This window comes from Heptranchias perlo, chromosome 6 (assembly GCF_035084215.1).
Source record: "Heptranchias perlo isolate sHepPer1 chromosome 6, sHepPer1.hap1, whole genome shotgun sequence".
In the NCBI taxonomy this organism is placed as follows: domain Eukaryota; kingdom Metazoa; phylum Chordata; class Chondrichthyes; order Hexanchiformes; family Hexanchidae; genus Heptranchias; species Heptranchias perlo.
Window position 1 is genome coordinate 100,588,376 of NC_090330.1, and position 19,483 is coordinate 100,607,858.

At 39.5% G+C, this 19,483-nt stretch overlaps 1 protein-coding gene across 9 annotated transcripts in view; it reads right to left on the bottom strand.

Moving 5' to 3' along the window:
* Positions 1–19,483, bottom strand: part of LOC137323101 (LIM domain only protein 7-like) — a 184,262-nt gene that overhangs the window by 27,761 nt on the left and 137,018 nt on the right. For 8 of the 9 annotated variants that reach the window (XM_067986522.1, XM_067986525.1, XM_067986526.1 and 5 more), the window contains 7 exons: positions 19,165–19,307; positions 13,743–14,163; positions 10,165–10,629; positions 9,555–9,669; positions 4,645–4,806; positions 2,987–3,093; positions 1,877–1,931 (listed from right to left, as the gene is read on the bottom strand). In XM_067986522.1, the coding sequence (XP_067842623.1) occupies positions 1,877–1,931; positions 2,987–3,093; positions 4,645–4,806; positions 9,555–9,669; positions 10,165–10,629; positions 13,743–14,163; positions 19,165–19,307 (1,468 nt within the window). The remainder of the gene's footprint in view (positions 1–1,876; positions 1,932–2,986; positions 3,094–4,644; positions 4,807–9,554; positions 9,670–10,164; positions 10,630–13,742; positions 14,164–19,164; positions 19,308–19,483) is intronic. The other variant, XM_067986523.1, reaches the window with a different exon arrangement.

Here is a 19,483-nt window from a genome sequence, read left to right on the forward strand (position 1 = left end):
AGAGGTGCAAACAAAATATCAAAGCATGAACATATTACCTATCAATAATTATAATGATTCACCCTCCCTAACATGACTTGAAATCTACCACTTTGATGCAAGTTTGTCAGTTATGGGCTGCTTTAAAAGGTAACAAAACTTACACAAAGCTTTGACATTTCAATTTGGTTTCCTATTACAAAACAGAACTGCTCTTATACAGCTGTGAATGTACCGTGAGAAGTTGGTACATTCTGCTGTGAAGGGTGGAATATTCACATTTTTGTGTGTGTGGAGGGACGTCCTTTAATGTCTATTGTATTTGAACACTTTGAAATCAGAGTGAAGTTGACACACAATCTGTACTGAACCTCTAAAAACGTGCATCAAGCACTTAATTGCGGTTTGAAATCATACTTTGGTTGATTTAAAAATATTCTTCTTTCATGTACTTATGGTATTTGATTTGAGCCTTAGGTTCATTTTAACCATTTCCCGCACCCTCTGCTTACAGCAAATTGTACATCACTTCAACCCAAACCTCCTCTGTAGTTGTAAAAAAAAAGATGAAAGGGTAGAGAAAATACTAACTGAACTGCATTGTACAGAATTTAATCTAGGAATGACCTCAACATTACTTGGCCTATAAAGTGATGATAGGAACACAAGCTGCTACTACCCATTCCATTTATATCACATCCCCCTTTGTTTGATGTTTTTAGGATTGTTTTGACTACATTTTATCATTTGAAGACAGAATTGCTTTTGAAGTACAAGTGTTTTTGCCCAGTACACCCACACATCTGTATTAGTCCCAGCTGAGATGTTACACACAGCTGTTTGGACCACACATGTCGAATCTTACCCCCTAAAAGCAAACATGGCGGGCAATATTTCTATTGATATCATAAGTAAAGGAGAAGTTTTTTTTAAAAAAAAGATGGAGGCCAATTTGAATAACACTTAATGTACAATTATATAATGGTGCCCTACTTACATGTCAGATAATTAGGTGATGACTCTCCACAGGGCACTATACAAGATGAATTATATATGACCAAAAATCAAACTGCATTTAAGGGCTTTATTCCTCAACATCTAGATACAATATCAAGCAATGTCAACATATTAAGTTCAACTTATAGTAAAAAGAAATTACAACTCATTTTTAAAAAGCGTTAAGTACAGTTTTGATAATGAAACAGCTACATGACAGAGGCTTTATATACAAGAAGGAAATCCTATAGAGTGCTGCAGTACGAGTTGAATATTTGCATGGGCAAGTTAGTGTTGTGGTTACAAAATGCAGTTTTTGGAATCTACCAGTCACCAGTGCATACGACTTCCACAAATGATAACTGCTTATAGGTGTCTCCAGTTCCATCACATTTGTGGTGCTTAATATTTAGTGTACATTTTGAAAGAACCATTCACATAGAAACCCTTATGATCACTTTCCAGCTGCCAAATTGGTGCGGACTGCTTTATAGTATGAAGACTGTCAATTTGGGAAGGGGGGAGAAGTAGAATGAGAAGAGAAACTAGGAGTTGTTTACCAGTCTTACACTTAGATTCATGCCACACCTATTATGCTAAAAGCAATATGATTCTTTACAAATCTGGTCAAACCCATCTGAACGAAGGAAAAGAACACAGCTAGTTTGATTGTCAGATGTACCTCATGCTGAAGTAATTCTGATCATTAGGTTCCCTTGTGCAAGTTGAATAAATTCAGTATTTCACTCACCACGTAACTTTCTCATATGTGGCATAGAGACATTGTATAAAAGGTACAGAAAAACATCTGACCTTTAGGGCCAAGTTTTCCTTTAAGGATCTATTATAAAAACTATCCCAATCATCAAGTAACAATTTTGAAATATTTTAAAGAGTTTACCTTTTTGCCTCGGGTCCTCTAGTGACTTCTCCTTTCCTCCTTCTGATCTACCAACCTGTTAATTGGCAAAAGGTAGATCTATCTCAATTCATTACCTCAAATGTTATTAAACAAAAACAGGCTGGAGGAAAAAATTGTAACACACCAAGAGCCCAAAGGGGCTGATATTACAAGTGCATACTACGAGCAGGGAACTTTGTATGCCAACCATGCTGGAGGAAACAGCAGGTACACTGATGACAAGTTCCTAATATACGTGGCCATCAGGTGAGGCTCCCCATCAATTGTACACATTCATAACATCACACCCGTGGCGTTCAGTAGTTGGGTTAAGTCTTATTAATCAGGATCTTATTAGAAGCAGCCAAGGCAACTTCCTTTCCTTCTAGCACACAAATTGAATGCACCACTTGTTTTGCACATGGCATTCCCTGCTGTTAATTTTCTACTCCTGCTACTTAAAAAATAAATGAAAACGCTGGTATATCAAGCTCCTGCTCAAGACATTTTATTGGTCCATACAATCCTGTTCAATGTGGTACGGTCATTATTCTTTATCAGAGACACTGATTTTTGTGTTTGTTCAAAAAAAATGTATCGTGTGCCAAGGACACAAATAGTCAAAACAACTATTAGCGTTTATCGACCAGGTTTCCATCCTAACTCTTTTTTTTGGGTTGTAGATAACTTTGCATTCTTTACGATTTCTCTGGTCTCACTGACCGATGATGCCAAGAGGGATGGCAGCTGGGAACCTACTTCAAAGTCTCCAACAATGTCACAAAGAGCAACCCAAGATGCCTTTGCATCCAACTGTACTCCATCCACTCAGGGCCTCGCCGTATTAAGGTACTCCACTGTTACAACAAGTCCTTTTGGGCCAAATGAGAACCCATGCAACTTATGCTAAAACATGGAAGGCTGATTCAAGTGACTTGATCTTCGACATTCAAAATTCTGAACATATTTTACATTCAGATATCTAAAAATATTATATTGCAAAAACTAATTTGCCAGAATATCTAGTTAGCAGACAAGTTTAATACCCATTTAAGTCTGTTAAAACTAAATAAAAGCACAAATATTAGAACAATTTTTTTTAAGACCTACATCTGTTAATTGATTGAAGGGTTGGCTCCTGCTGGTCACCATGGTCCTTCCAGCATCCTCCCATCTAGCAGGTTCATTGAAGGTAGTGTATTTCACTTCACTTGTACCTGTAATTTTTTTTTAGAACCAGACTGGTCAGAATGATGTTTTTTTTGATTTTTACAATAATCAAAAGCTAAGTCAGATCCCCTGTAAGTTATATAGGCAGGGTAAGCCACAAATGCAGAACTATTGAAATGCAGTCAGCAGAACACACAAAAATAGAAGCAAAAAGATGGAGGCAAGTGAAATGTACGTGCAGCAGTTCAAACTAAAGGGCTGTGTGCAAGTCAGGGCTCTAGTAAATAGACCACTTTTCATTTTCATGCAATTGTTTTGGTATCAAGTTAGGTTTAAAATTCCTAACAGATTTAAAAGTTAAATAGGGGACAGGTGATTGGGGAGCAAAATTTGCAAACCACTTTTCCACTTAACTTTACCACAGGATCTCAGCTGCTATGGTGACAACCTCTATTTCCTTGGAAACCTTCCAGTAGGTTTAAATAATGAATAAGATTACGAAGAAAGAGGGCAAGTGTGAGATAGAGAGCAAACGCGAGAAAGCAAAAGAGCACGCTACAGGAAAGAGAGCGAAAGGAAAGAGAAAAAAGAAACTGTACTAGCATTTATTTATACACAGCCATATTACATCACATGGATATCCCAAAGCTCTTTGCAACCAGTTAATTACTTTTGTACTCTCAGTACAATGCTATTCGCAGCAGGCAAGGAAAGTAATGCATTGAGCGGAGTGCTGAATGGAAAGCCAGTTTACTTTGTGCAACAAGTATCTAAACAGAGTGTGCGATTGCACCATTGTTGGTTACATATGCCAATTCCTACCTCCAAATGAAAATAAAACTTTAATAGAAGGCATTTAAAATATCCAATTTATAAACACACTTTAAAAATATGCAATTTACTATGGCATAATATAACAACTTAAATATATATAAATATATATATATATATATATATATATATATATATATATAGCACCTTTAACGTAGTAAAATGTCCCATGGCGTTTCACAGGAGCATTATCAGACAAAATCTGACACCATGCCACATAAGGAGATATTAGGACCGGTGGTCAAAGAGGTGGGTTTTAAGGAGCATCTTAAAGGAGATATGTGGGATGTGTGCGCAGACATGGCAAGTCTTCTTTCCTCTTGAATAAAGCGACAGTGTAACCAGTGCCTTCACCACTTAACAACTGTCTTTGCAATTAATAGGTATTCTCCTTGATGCTAGTAATTATGGGAATTGTAGTTCAATTGGCTCTTCTGTTCTGGTATATCAAACCTAGATTTCGAAATGAACTACAACTCACACTTTTGCAGTTGATTGAGTTCAAGTGAACTAACCCTCTGCAATTCTGTGTGTCTGGGTCTTTATGAGGTTGGGCAATTCATCAGGGAGAAAATGAATCATGCATTCAGTTACTGAATCTCTGCTTATCAAACAAAAGGTGAATGTGGGAGCCAGGCAAAAGTAATATCCTTTCTGAAATAGCAGTACAAAAGAGCATGTTGCATCAAGGGACAGTTCTACCTGAGTAGATACTATGCACTAATTACTCAGTAAATCTAGAAGAACCAAAAGAATCAAGGACTTACTGCTATTTTCATATCTTCTGACTTCCATGTTAAGGTTTCCACTTTTGTTTGCATCATCCATGGCTCCTATCCAAGCCTGATGGTCCATGTTGGCTACATTATTGCCATTGATTGAAAGTATTTGATCATCCACTTGCAATTGGCAATATTCTGCTGGTCCTCCTGTCCACAATAAAAAGAAATAGGAGCTAAATGGACTGATGTGGTTTTTTAAACATTAGAAGTTGTTCACTGTACTACTTCTTCCATAAAACTTGGGAGAGGCTTTTCTTCTACTTGACTTCCCTTAAACATACAAAACACTACTGCATAATGTCTCTGAATATCTAGAATTTGCAATTTATTGTAACATTTTGCACAAATATAGTTAGCATATTCAATTCCCCTACTTGTACCAATCAAATTTCATGATTAATTCATCCACCACAATCGAAGGAGTTTTTCCACAAAATGATGCAGAGCTGGAAATAACATACTAGCTACAACATTACCATCAGTATTGTCTCACCATATCAGGTGATGTCAGACTGCGACCTCATTCTGTTGTGCTCAATGCAAATTGTGATGAGAACTTGAAGGACTTGATTTTTGGTCTGTAGTTTGTTGCAAATGTAGCAACCTCCACATTAAAAAAGATTGTGTTGCAAACTTCAGGTTTCACACCAAAAATTAAAAGTCTAAAACATCTTAGCTTAGGATTTGACTTTAGTATTCATCACATCCATAATCTTTGCTTCAGACTAGGTTGGTTTCTTTTTGTGAGGACACAAAAGATCTTGTTATTTGCCCTCTCATGATCATCTTTTTCTCATCCCAAGCACCAACTATAACACAGGCCGTAGACAAGCTGCTTTGAGGCCTGTACCCATGCCACTCTTGGTTGGCCACTGACTGGTATGCTCAAGCGGAGAAGATTATCCACATTCCAAAATTCTGGGTGCTCTATTTTGGAGCACAGTTTGAAAGGTTTAACTCAACAACTTGCATTTATATAGCAACATTAACACAAAATGCCTCAAAGTGCTACAAGAGAGGCAAAAACCACACACCAACTGGCAACAGAAAAGTTAAGGGAGGTGACTGTAGACAGAGTCAAAAAGGAGGACGTTTTGAGGAGGCTTTTGAAGGAGGGAAGAGAGGTAGCAAAGCAGAGGGCTTTAAGGACAACATTACAGAGTGTGGCTGAATGTTTCAAGGCTGAAGTTGGAGCAGAGAGAAAGGGGATGCACAGGATGCCAGAGTCAAAAGATCAGCAGGTAGAGCTGGAGGAGATGGCAGGTGAAGGGAAGGGCAAGGATGTAGATAGACTTGTAGATGAGGACAAAGATTTTCAATTTAATGCTTTAGATATCATAACCAAGATTTTCTGCTAAAGAATCAAGTCATTTCACAGTGGTACAAAAAATTGAATGAAATTCTACAGAAATAGTTCTGGAGTTTTATAAAATTGCAATCAGCAATTCTATTAGAACATTTTCAAACTGAAGATATGGTGAGACGTGTGGTCACCAGGAACAAATCCTAAAGTGTCCTTGTAAAACTCCAGAATGGGGTAGGAGGCAGGAGAAAGGAGGAGAGAAGGTTGCCTTTGGGCATCACAAAAGTTCCCATTTATTTTGTCAAAACAAAGGGTTAGATGTACAAGACCAAATCATAACCCTGGTATCCAATGTCTAACACTGAAGCATTGTCAATCCGTTAATTTTATCCAGTGCAGTAGTGTGTGTAATTTAATTTGGTTACAGTTGTAAAGTGAACCACAACTGGTACAAATATTGTAAAGAAAGCTAACATACAGATTTTAGAAAACAGTCCAGGGGTGCAAGGAAGATGCACAGGCTATTCTATTTTGATAAGCTACTTCAGTCCAAATCACTAATTAGTGGCATAAAAATATTCAATTTTAAACTTACTCAATGCAATTAGGAAAGCAAATAATCATCATGAAGATATACAAGGAAATAGCAAGGGCTTTAAGTAAAAGAACAGTTAAAAAGGGATGAAGCAGGAAAGTCTAGTTGTGAAGGATGACGGTATGGCCAAGATATTTAATATTTTGTGGCAGCTTTTACAAACGATTACGGAAGTGAGAATGTAGGAGTAATGGAGGAAGATGTGGAACAATTGTTAGCGATTGCTGTTGAAAAGGAATTGGTTCTGAAAGAATTAGCAGAATTCAAGTAACTGGACATGCCTGCTAAGTGTTGGTGGAAATCAGAGAGGTGACAGCAGAGGTTCTGGCCACAATTTTTCCAACTGTCCTTAGGACATTTAAATTGTACTGGGGGCTGGAGGATAGTCAATGTAATAACTCTGTTCTAAAGGGGAAAGAAGGATTATCTAGGTAACTATTGGCTAGTTATTTAATGTCGGTTGTGGTTTTGGAATCCATTATTCAAGATCAAATTAGTGAGCATTTAATGATGCATGGGATAATCAAGGACAGCCAGCATAGATTTGTGAAAGGCAAGTCACATTGTACAAATGAGTGTGTTTTGTTTTGAAGAACCACAGAAGTTTACAGCATAGCCAGAGGCCATTCGGCCTACCATTATATACTGGCTCTTTGATAGAGCAGTAACTGACTGGATAGATGGAGAATACAGTAGCTGTCGTTCATGGAGATTTTCAGAAGGCTTTCAATTAGGTGTCTCAAAGGAGGCCTATTTCAAAGGTTCAGGCACATGGTGTAGGAGGTAATGTGGTGACTTGGATAGAAAGTTGGTTGATCCGCAGGAAACAAAAGATCACGGTTAATGGGTGTCGCTCATATCGGTATAGATAAATGATATGGGCTCAGGCATAGGTAATATGATACTGAAGTTTGCTGATAACACAAAATTAGGGGGTTTGACAAAGTGAGGAAAACTGTTAAAAAAAAGGATTTCAGGAGAACAGATTAATGGAATGGCCAGATGGGTGGCAGGTGCAGCTTAATGTAGTTAAGTGAGATGATGCATTTTAGGAGGAAAAACTAGGAATGGGACTATTTATTCAATTGAAAGATATTGTACGGAGTGACGTAACAGACAGACCTAAAGGTTCAAATATATAATTGTTTGAAATGCATGTTGAGGTAGATAGAACCACAAAAATCCAAATAGTATTTGGGTTTTTATAAATAGAGACATTAGAGTACAAGAATAAAGGTGATGAAAAATGTATACAAGGCCATGGTTAGAGTACTGTGTGCAGTTTTGGGTGTCCCATTATTGAAAGGGCATGAAAGCCATATAGGGGGTTTACATCATAGATTCATTAAGGATGATACCAAAGATGAGAAACTATAGTTACGAGGAGAGACTTTCCACTGGAGCAAAGAGGACTAAGAGGAGAGCTAAAAGGTTTTAAAAATGAAGAGATCTAAAGTCTCTCCTCATCACTATCCAACCAGAGGAGTCATCTATTTAAAATGGTCACTGAAAGAGCGAGGAGAGAAGTTAGAAGACATAAATTAAAGTATAGTTGTTAGAGCATGAACTACTTACTTAGCCACAGAGAATAGTTGAATCAGTAACCATGGCATATTTTGAGGGAAAAGTGGATAAACATTACAAGCAGAGAAAAGCTACGGTGAGTATGCAAGGCAACGGGATTAGTTTTAGATTGTTCTAACAAAGAGCAGGTACAGATATAATGGGTTGTGAACTTCTATGGTTCTTTTATGTAGCAGTTTAAAACAAAACACTGCAATAAGAAAGGTAGAAGAGTTCTCTCCGCATCTTAGAAAAGGAAAAAAATTGGCGTAGAAGTACTAAAAATTTAAGCTTGAACAATCGAATTTCTAAAGTAAGTCATCTTGAAACACTAGCTAATGGTATTGCCACCTCAGACCCATATTTGACAATGCAATCTGCCCTACACAGGTAAACCTCTAATCATAAAAAAACTTCAACCAAGGAGAAAAATAAACACGTGTTTTCTTTCCAAAATTCTCTCTCTCTCTCTCTTTCTGTCACCTCAAAAAAAAAATCAACTGGTCAATTTCTTCATAGTTTTAGATTTCAAGCATAGGATAATTTTGGAGTACTGATGTTATTTAGATTCTGATGGGCTGATACGATTCTGTGAACTCCAGTATCCATTCAGTTGCACTGGATGGAACGTTGCCAGTAACCTCTCTTTAGAAGGAGTAGGTTGGCCTATTTTAACTACTCACATTCTGTGCGTAGCAGCACTGAACAGACATGATCTGCAGGTGATAAAACTCATTTTCTGTTTTTCATTTATTACATTAGATATCAAAACAGAAAGACCTTCAGCAATTAACAAGACCAGTCTATTTAAGTTTTTAAACAGGCAGCGATAACAACAGGGTGGGTATATTAACCAGCACTTCCATTTTCCTGCATTATCTTGCTACACCATTGCAAACTAGCATTCAAAAAGGAATCCTTCCTCAGACTGCATCAGGGAGATTGCAAACTATGCAAATATAACTATAAATGGGTGTGACAATGAATAATTTTGCTAAAAAAGTTACACAAATATTTAAAAAGACTACACAGAGTTAATGGAAATTGATCTCTTCCAAAGGGTCACAAGCAAACAAACCATATACAAGCTAACTCTGTACGCCAATTAGAGATTGCATTCTTAAACATTTCATTTCAGAATAAATACATCTATGAAAGGATTTCTTCTTGTTTGCCAAAATACAGGTGTAATGTCACTTGATTGGTTTTCTTTGATATTTATTTTTGTTAAACGACGCACTCAGAATCCTACATGGGAGAATGACCTGCTGACCATCACATCATAAATCATTCATGGTCATCAATTAAAACCAGCGTGACTGTTGCTACAGTCACAGAATGAGAGACATGAAATCCAGATACTAAAGATTCCTGCACCAAGACAATACCACCAAAGTATGCATTACAATTTTTAAAAAAATTATAGATAATTACCTCGTTCAACCGACTTGACAGTTGCACCACTCGTGCTCCAAAAGGTCGTGAATCCGAAGTCTCGATCACTGTTTGGCTTTTGTTTAATAACTATTCGTGTGTTACTGTACTGTCCCTAAAAAAAATATTTAAAATTCAGTCAACAGACGATACCTAGACATTCATCATTATTAATGCTTCCTGGAAAACCAATCCAATGAATCTGTCCGATTAATCTTTTGCTTGACACCCACAATCATCCATAAGCAGGGCTGGAATGTCCGAGAAGTCTTTGTAAATGAGATAGGATGAACGGTTCGAAGGCTACAAAAAAAAAGGAGCACTATTCCCAAATGACAAAACCTAGTTTCTAGCTGCTTTTTTTCCCCCATTACAGACACCCAGTGGAAAAAAGCTCTCTATGAATGCACTCAAGCTGTTACGAAAAACTGGTTTTGTCATGCATTTTACTATTTAGTTGTCTACATCAGCCTTTGTATATCGGTAACACATTGGGGTTAATTAGTCAAAGAGTTTTTCCTAAGTGTGCCCTTGTACAAGCAGTCGAGGGAGACTATCACGTTACCAGACAGAGCTCAAGCGTACACAGTAACCTACTTTTCAGACTTACCTGTTGCACGGCTGCTGTGGTAACCTTGTCTGTGGGCAGGCTTGTTGTTTTTGGAAAAGAATTCATTGTTACAGAGCTGAAAGTAGTGTCAGGCTTTGACTCATAAGGAAAGCTACTCTTAATGAGAGATGGAGCCCTTTCTTCCTCCTCCTCCTCCTCCTCCTCCTCATTACTACTCATTACAGAACTGGCCTGTGATTGGTCATCATCTTCCGGTTTTGATAAAAGATTGCTCCTCGTATGCACATCATTTTCCGGTTTTGAAGAAAGATTAACCTGTGCAGACCTCTTTTCCTCCCTTTTTAAGAAAGGACTGACCCACATAGTTCCCTCTTCCTCCTTTTTTGAGAGCCCGCTACTCCTCTTGGATGCTCCTTCTTCTGGTTTTGAGAAGAAACTTGGGGTCGCCTGGAATTGTTTTGAACCATTCACATCTCCGTTATATTTAGGCAGCTCATCTTGCTGCTGAAAAGGAAACAGAACATTCTTTTAGTAAATGTTTCCCAGCACTTCACATTATCAAAAACATCTTTCAAGAACAGACTAAATAGAAGAGTTTACATTTTATTGACTGTTGACAGTAATACATAGGTTGGAATACTAGATTTCAGAAAGTGAGTGGGAAAACCACTGAATTATACCATGAAACGGTAAGGCACATGGCATTACTCAGATAACAGCTGTCAAAACGGAGTTAATGAGCTTTCCCTTCCTCTCCTAACTCATGCTGAGGTACGAGTTCATGCCACTGACTGGGCTTCATCCCTTCAACAATGTGGGCAATCTTCACACATGAATTGAGACAGTGCATTTCTGAAGGCTATTCAACTGTAGGGGGACTTCCCAACCAAGCCTAATCCTGTTCTCACCCAATGTCCACATCAACACTTTTTGACAGAGCTCACTCAAGAGTGATCAGAAGCAGCAATTCTTGTTGATGTTTTCCCCTCCTTGGCCCAGGACCACAAAAAACAATTGTAGCTCTCCTCTACCACGAAGACTTATTATGAAGACTTTACAATAATATCAAATAGAGTATGATGTATCCACTGTACTGTTTTATAAAGGATTAAGCCAATCTAAGGTCTAATAGAAGCAGCTAATGCAAAGTAAAGAAAGAACTGTTATGATCCCCTAAACACCAACAAATCATCATGCTACAGTAGCAGTCATACAATGGTTACCTTTCAGGCCACTGCCAACTACAGAACCAATCCAGGGTATTAGTCACACCTTGGTAAAAAGTTGTACTTGTGAGTTACATTAGAGGTCCAGTTTGAAAATCTGTAATTGCATTTGTGAATAAGCCAAAATCCCAGGTTTGCATGGCATGAAAACCTATATGAAGGTGCAAGTTACATAGATTTTATGCACAGTCATCTTAGAGTCTTTGAGGTGTTAAGAATCATTGCATTAAAATAATGCATTTGCAAGATTTCACCCTCCCCCTCCTGTACATCTCAACTTTATTATTTTTTATCCTGTTATGAATATAGGGCAAATCACACCACTATATCTCGGAGAAACAAATGCAATTACCAAGCTTCAGTGCCTCCAGCTCAGGGAGAGCTAGAAGCAGTCCTCACCAGAAAGAAGCCATTGTATTCCAGAGGAGAATGAGAAAATTATATATTATATATATAAAAATAAAACACACACACACAGATTTCCTTTAAAGCCATCTTGGTAAATTATCTTTCTAAACAAGTATGCAAGAGAGCACAATGATGCTATCACATCACAGGTCACACCGGAAAGACGCACATAACAAATTTTCAAGTTGCAACAAATATAGCACCTGCTGCCAACACACAATATTTTACCTGTGTTTTTAGAACAAGCTGTTCCTAGCTTTTTCAGAAACTACATCTACTTGAAAACTCCCCAATGGGGCAAAAACGCCCCTTTAATTCAATCCCAATTACATGAACATGCACCATGAGGCGACAGTTACCTGATATGCAACAAGCACAGTTAAAATCTGACTGAGATTCACCAACTACTTGAGCATTTAGCACAGGGAAGGAAAATAGGTCAATGTGGAAAACCTTAACTAACTGAGCCTGCAAAGGGACATAATGTGGTTCATGATTACAACTCTCATTCAGTTCTTTATTTAGCAAGTAGTTTGCATTTCTTCTGACAGCTCACTAAAGGGAAAAAAAGGCCCCACCCTCCGAAGATGAAACTTTTGGGTGTTCACATGCTAGTATACTTGTTACATTCATAAACATTATGGTAACGCAGGAGTTCAAGCTGGGAACAGCTAAGACTTCTTTCTAACCAGTACTCAATTGTCTTAAATTGATATGTCCCATTAAAATAAAATGAGATACCAACTGAAAACTCTAATAGCTGATTACAATTGAGCCCAGACTTTCTTGAAGCCAGAGCAGGAGCTCCTTTGAAAATGGAACGGCACATTTAAAACAATGCTATTGTTGTCACTGTGGGGCACACAAGCTTAATATTTCACTTGGTGCCTGCACAATATCAGTCAGGTTTTTCGATGAGAATACATCAATGCAGAAATTAGAGATTTGATATCATGATACTGTGCAGTGCTTTATACTCAGTATAAAAATAGCATGCTGATTGTGGCCTCTGGCATCCACAGATGCTTAAACCATCACTCGCTGTACAGTGCCAAAGACTGGGAGCAGCAGACAGCAGCAGTAAGTTCACTACTGCTCAAACCCCTTATTAGATTGTGAACTAACCTAATTTACTTTGCTCTTGTACTATCAAGGACAGTTTTTCTTTTTTTTGCGGGGGGGAGGTGGGTGCGGGTGCAGAAGCAACAAGACAGGAGAGGGTATTTGGATGGCTCTGTACTCAACAATGATACTAATTTGTCTGGAATCATTTAAAAAGATCAAGTTTAAAGTTTACGCACCACAAGTCTCACTCTTTCCTCCCAAAAAGGAAGCCAAAAATTGAAATGCAAACAAAAAAAGCGTAACAAAAACTGAAGATGCTGGAAATCTGAAACAAAACAGAAAATGCTGAAGTTTTGAAGTAGGATCAGAACCTGAAATGGTAACTTGTCTGTTCCCTTCACAAACGCTTCCTGGCCTGAATGTTTCCAGTGTTTTCTGTTTTTGTTTTACATACTGAAATACCACATTGGTGTTGGTTCACATATGCTGTTACAATTGAAAAAGTGTTTGCATAATGACAACCACAGAAATAAAATTGGATGCATTAGCTTAGTAGTTTTATGCTTCTGCACTAAGTGGTGGCAAAAATGTTATGAATTCCCCTTCACTATCCCTGCTTTCAAAACTGAAAATACTCAAATTAAAATTCTGCATAGTCTAGACCAAAACTGCAGAAATGAAATGAAGTTTAAAAGTACAGTTTGCTCACATTTTGCGAAATAAAAGAAATCCATATGGCTGCTAAGTTGCAGATCCAAAGAGAACCGGTTTATTATTGATAAACAATGAAGCTACACGCAACTTGAAACCTTGAACACATCTGAAAGGAAACGGCAACAAACCAACGCTCTTAATTAAAACAGAAACAACCCTGAAACAGTTTGCTTAAATATACTGGATTTATCCAGGAAGACTTACCGGATAAGATCTAGTGAGGGAGGAGATTCTTTTAGATTGTGTACCGTAAGGTCTTGGTGCAACCACAGGTGCGATCCTGGACACATCAGGTCTTTGGTAATTCCTCGGCAGAGAACTTGAAACCCGATTTTGATCAGTTTTAGATTCCACTGAATGGCGAGTATATAAAGGAACACGACTTTCCTTTTCTGACATATTGTTGACTGTACTTTTCAATTCTGATGAGGTTTGATGTGGAGGCACCGAGGAAATTGTCTCACGTCTCTGGGAAGTGAAAGGGGTTTCAATTGCCACAGTGTAACTCTTTTCGTACAAACGTCTCGGGAGTTTATTTTCTTCAGCAAACACTTCTTCATCAGAGGAGTTCAGCTTTCTGTAATCGGTTTGGTCACCACTATACAATCCCTGCTGTCTGAACTCCCTGTGAGGGAGGGGAGGAGTGGGGGAAAAAAAGAGAGAGAGAAAGAGGGAAAAAAAAACTCATTAGAATAAATGTGAAGCCAAGACGATCAGTAGGTGTGGTCTGTGAAAGTATATAGTTAGGTTGTAATTTGTATACAGTGGTACAACTGAGAAAAATTCTAACAAACTGCAAATCTAGTCAGCTTCAAGATAATTAGTGTTGTATTTCAATCCCTACCCCCTCAAAAGGAACGTTAATACAAAATGAACTGCATTAGCTGTTTGCTTGATATATTCAGCAACATTATTTGAACAACAATTTCCCACAACTTTATATGCATTCTGAATTCAAAACATAAGGAATTGAATATCTGATGTCTTTCAAAAGAAATAAAGTCTAATCCTAAAAAAAAGTGACCGCACCCTTACATCTGTTAAGCTTTACGCTTTAATGAGTGATGTCCAAAAACTATTTTTAGTACTGATAAAACATTCCAGATTTCACTTAACTGTCTTCTCTCACTTCCTTAACATTTATCTAAAGTCACAATTTTGTTTACATCAGTTATCTGACAAATTTAAACTGCTTAATGTCATAATGTTATTAAATAATTCTACGCACATCACTGTCTTCTCAAAACCCGACTTGTACAAACAGTAGAATCAAAATCTCCAAAGTAGTAGCAAGTGTCCCTGTGAACTAAAAAAGTGTCCCAGCTGATTCTGGGGAGAAAAATATATAAGAATTGAGCCCTATTACAGTCACTTCAGAGGACTATAGACCCTGACAGTGAAAAGAGTTAGAAAACCCTATTTTACCACCAAGCTTTCAATAAGTTACCATATTCCAGATTGTACAGTTTTGTACACAAGTAAGAAATCTGCGACATACGTTACCCTCACCTAAGGTTTCATTCTGCTATGACTGGTCGGTACAATAAAGCAATCCCCTGAAGGTATCGTATGGAAGTTTACAGCAATCATCTGGGCTTTATAAAACATATAGAATATCTATACTGCTAGTAAACCCTCAATATAAGTGGGAAATCTGGATCTGTAAACCTCAACTTAAAATCTAAATGAGGAATTTTTTGTTGTTGGAAAGATTAAAAGATCATTAAGGTTACAAGATCACTTAAATGTTACCCAGCAGTTTCTTGCTGATTATATATTGCGCATTCCTTTTACATCCCATAGCCACTAATCCTTCAAAAATATTTGACTACTGCTAGCCTCTAAATACCACAATGGCATTGCAGTTAATACATGTGAAAGCTGAACCCAACTGTTTCAGTGGGTAGCCATCATTCAAAAGCAAACAAAAAAAATTAACCGTTTAGGATGTGGTAGATGAATAAATTTCCTTGCATTTTTTTGCACACATGTGCGTGCAGGCTTTATTTGGGCATCTTTCATCAGAGTTGAGTACTTGCTAAACAAACACAAAACTGCATTTAAATCAAGACTAGTCCAGAAAGTTTTATATCAGCAAACTTAATATATATTTTATATAATACACACGCTCTAAAGTGGCTTTCCATTTTTAAGGGCCTTACTACTCTAACACTACCACCTGTGCACTCACTGCTACAATAAACAGCCATATCGCACTTACATTACAAATAAAAATGTAAATCAAGTTCAACTTACCTTTGAGAACTAGAAAGTGGTGCCATGACCTTTATTATATGGATATAGGGATAGAAGTTCAAAGATGGAGCTTTTGACAAAATCCAAACAGAACACAGCACTGTCCTATCACTGGTTAAGTGTCATTATTTGTACTACAGGTTAGACTACACTACTGCATGTGATACAATATTAAATGAATTTATTATAAACTATTGCAAGATGAAGCACATTGTTAGCCCAAGAAAAGTAACAGATATACTGAGAATACAGTGACTTCATCTTTTGATTGCCCCATTTAGTATTCATTATATGCTTCTATTGGCACCTTATGCAAATGTCCTTAATATAAAATGCATATTTCATAAATATTAATATTGATTCCAAACAAGCATTTTCTTTGTGTATTTAACGGTTGGTGTGGTTATGCTAACAGCCAAATGTAGATAAATGCCCTTACCTTCTCATCCCCCAATGTCCCAGACTCTTCCATCACCATCCCTGGGTATGTCCTGTCCCACCGGCAGGACAGACCCACCAGAGGTGGTGGTACAGTGATATACAGTCAGGAGGGAGTGTCCCTGGGAGTCCTCAACATTGACTCTGGACCCCATGAAATCTCATGGCATCAGGTCAAACATGGGCAAGGAAACCTCCTGCTGATTACCACCTACCGTCCTCCCTCAGCTGATGAATCAGTCCTCCTCCATGTTGAGCACCACTTGGAGGAAGCACTGAGGGTAGAAAAGGCACAAAATGTACTCTGGGTGGGGGACTTCAATGTCCATCACCAAGAGTGGCTCGGTAGCACCACTACTGACCAAGCTGGCCGAGTCCTGAAGGGCATAGCTGCTAGACTGGGCCTGCGGCAGGTGGTGAGCGAACCAACACGAGGGAAAAACTTACTTGACCTCGTCCTCACCAATCTACCTGTCGCAAATGCATCTGTCCATGACAGTATTGGAAGGAGTGACCACCGCACAGTCCTCGTGGAGATGAAGTCCCGTCTTCGCACTGAGGACACCATCCAACGTGTTGTGTGGCACTACCACTGTGCTAAATGGGATAGATTCAGAATGGATCTAGCAGCTCAAAACTGGGCATCCATGAGGCGCTGTGGGCCATCAGCAGCAGCAGAATTGTATTCCAGCACAATCTGTAACCTCATGGCCTGGCATATTCCTCACTCCACCATTACCAACAAGCCAGGGGATCAACCCTGGTTCAATAAGGAGTGTAGAAGAGCATGCCAGGAGCAGCACCAGGCATACCTAAAAATGAGGTGCCAACCTGGTGAAGCTACAACTCAGGACTACATGCATGCTAAACAGCGGAAGCAACATGCTATAGACAGAGCTAAGCGATTCCACAACCAACGGATCAGGTCAAAGCTCTGCAGTCCTGCCACATCCAGTCGTGAATGGTGGTGGACAATTAAACAACTAACGGGAGGAGGCGGCTCTGCAAACATCCCCATCCTCAATGATGGCGGAGTCCAGCACGTGAGTGCAAAAGACAAGGCTGAAGCGTTTGCAACCATCTTCAGCCAGAAGTGCCGAGTGGATGATCCATCTCAGCCTCCTCCCGATATCCCCACCATCACGGAAGCCAGTCTTCAGCCAATTCGATTCACTCCACGTGATATCAAGAAACGGCTGAGTGCACTGGATACAGCAAAGGCTATGGGCCCCGACAACATCCCAGCTGTAGTGCTGAAGACTTGTGCTCCAGAACTAGCTGCGCCTCTAGCCAAGCTGTTCCAGTACAGCTACAACACTGGCATCTACCCGACAATGGGGAAAATTGCCCAGGTATGTCCTGTCCACAAAAAACAGGACAAATCCAATCCGGCCAATTACCGCCCCATCAGTCTACTCTCAATCATCAGCAAAGTGATGGAAGGTGTCGTCGACAGTGCTATCAAGCGGCACTTACTCACCAATAACCTGCTCACCGATGCTCAGTTTGGGTTCCGCCAGGACCACTCGGCTCCAGACCTCATTACAGCCTTGGTCCAAACATGGACAAAAGAGCTGAATTCCAGAGGTGAGGTGAGAGTGACTGCCCTTGACATCAAGGCAGCATTTGACCGAGTGTGGCACCAAGGAGCCCTAGTAAAATTGAAGTCAATGAGAATCAGGGGGAAAACTCTCCAGTGGCTGGAGTCATACCAAGCACAAAGGAAGATGGTAGTAGTTGTTGGAGGCCAATCATCTCAGCCCCAGGACATTGCTGCAGGAGTTCCTCAGGGCAGTGTCCTAGGCCCAACCATCTTCAGCTGCTTCATCAATGACCTTCCCTCCATCATAAGGTCAGAAATGGGGATGTTCGCTGATGACTGCACAGTGTTCAGTTCCATTCGCAACCCCTCAAATAATGAAGCAGTCCGAGCCCGCATGCAGCAAGACCTGGACAACATCCAGGATTGGGCTGATAAGTGGCAAGTAACATTCGCGCCAGATAAGTGCCAGGCAATGACCATCTCCAACAAGAGAGAGTCTAACCACCTCCCCTTGACATTCAACGGCATTACCATCGCCGAATCCCCCACCGTCAACATCCTGGGGGTCACCATTGACCAGAAACTTAACTGGACCAGCCATATAAATACTGTGGCTACGAGAGCAGGTCAGAGGCTGGGTATTCTGTGGCGAGTGACTCACCTCCTGACTCCCCAAAGCCTTTCCACCATCTACAAGGCACAAGTCAGGAGTGTGATGGAATACTCTCCACTTGCCTGGATGGGTGCAGCTCCAACAACACTCAAGCAGCTCGACACCATCCAAGATAAAGCAGCCCGCTTGATTGGCACCCCATCCACCACACTAAACATTCACTCCCTTCACCACCGGCGCACTGTGGCTGCAGTGTGCACTATCCACAGGATGCACTGCAGCAACTCGCCAAGGCTTCTTCGACAGCACCTCCCAAACCCGCGACCTCTACCACCTAGAAGGACAAGAGCAGCAGGCACATGGGAACAACACCACCTGCACGTTCCCCTCCAAGCCACACACCATCCCGACTTGGAAATATATCGCCGTTCCTTCATTGTCGCTGGGTCAAAATCCTGGAACTCCCTTCCTAACAGCACTGTGGGAGAACCATCACCACACGGACTGCAGCGGTTCAAGAAGGCGGCTCACCACCACCTTCGAGGGCAATTAGGGATGGGCAATAAATGCTGGCCTTGCCAGCGACGCCCACATCCCGTGAACAAATAAAAAAAAACTAATGATGACTGCAAGCAACAAATGCAAAACACAAACTGGTACATTCTTAAATGTAAAACAATGAACCAGTGAGCTAGATGCAGAACCAGTGAGTAATACCATGTATCACTATAGAGGTTTATTGGACCAATTCAGAACATTAGAGAATTCTGGGTTACCTTTCTTCCCTCATTTTTCTGAATGTCTTTGTGGCTCTAGCACTCTCTGTAGTTGTTATTTTCTCAATTTCTTCTCTCTCGTCCTTCTTCTTCTGCAAGTCTGAAGTAAAACTTTTACGACGATTCTTCCATTTTGCCAAGTCCTAGATATTGTTTTTGAAAAAAAAACAAGTTACTGATATTTCTACCAATCTTATCTTATCAGCTGAAATGCATAAAAACGAGGAAGGAGAATTTATATCCCACGTGGATGCTAATGTACACACTGGTGTTCCATTTCAGTAGATCTGGAATGCATTATTCATATTCTATTATATAT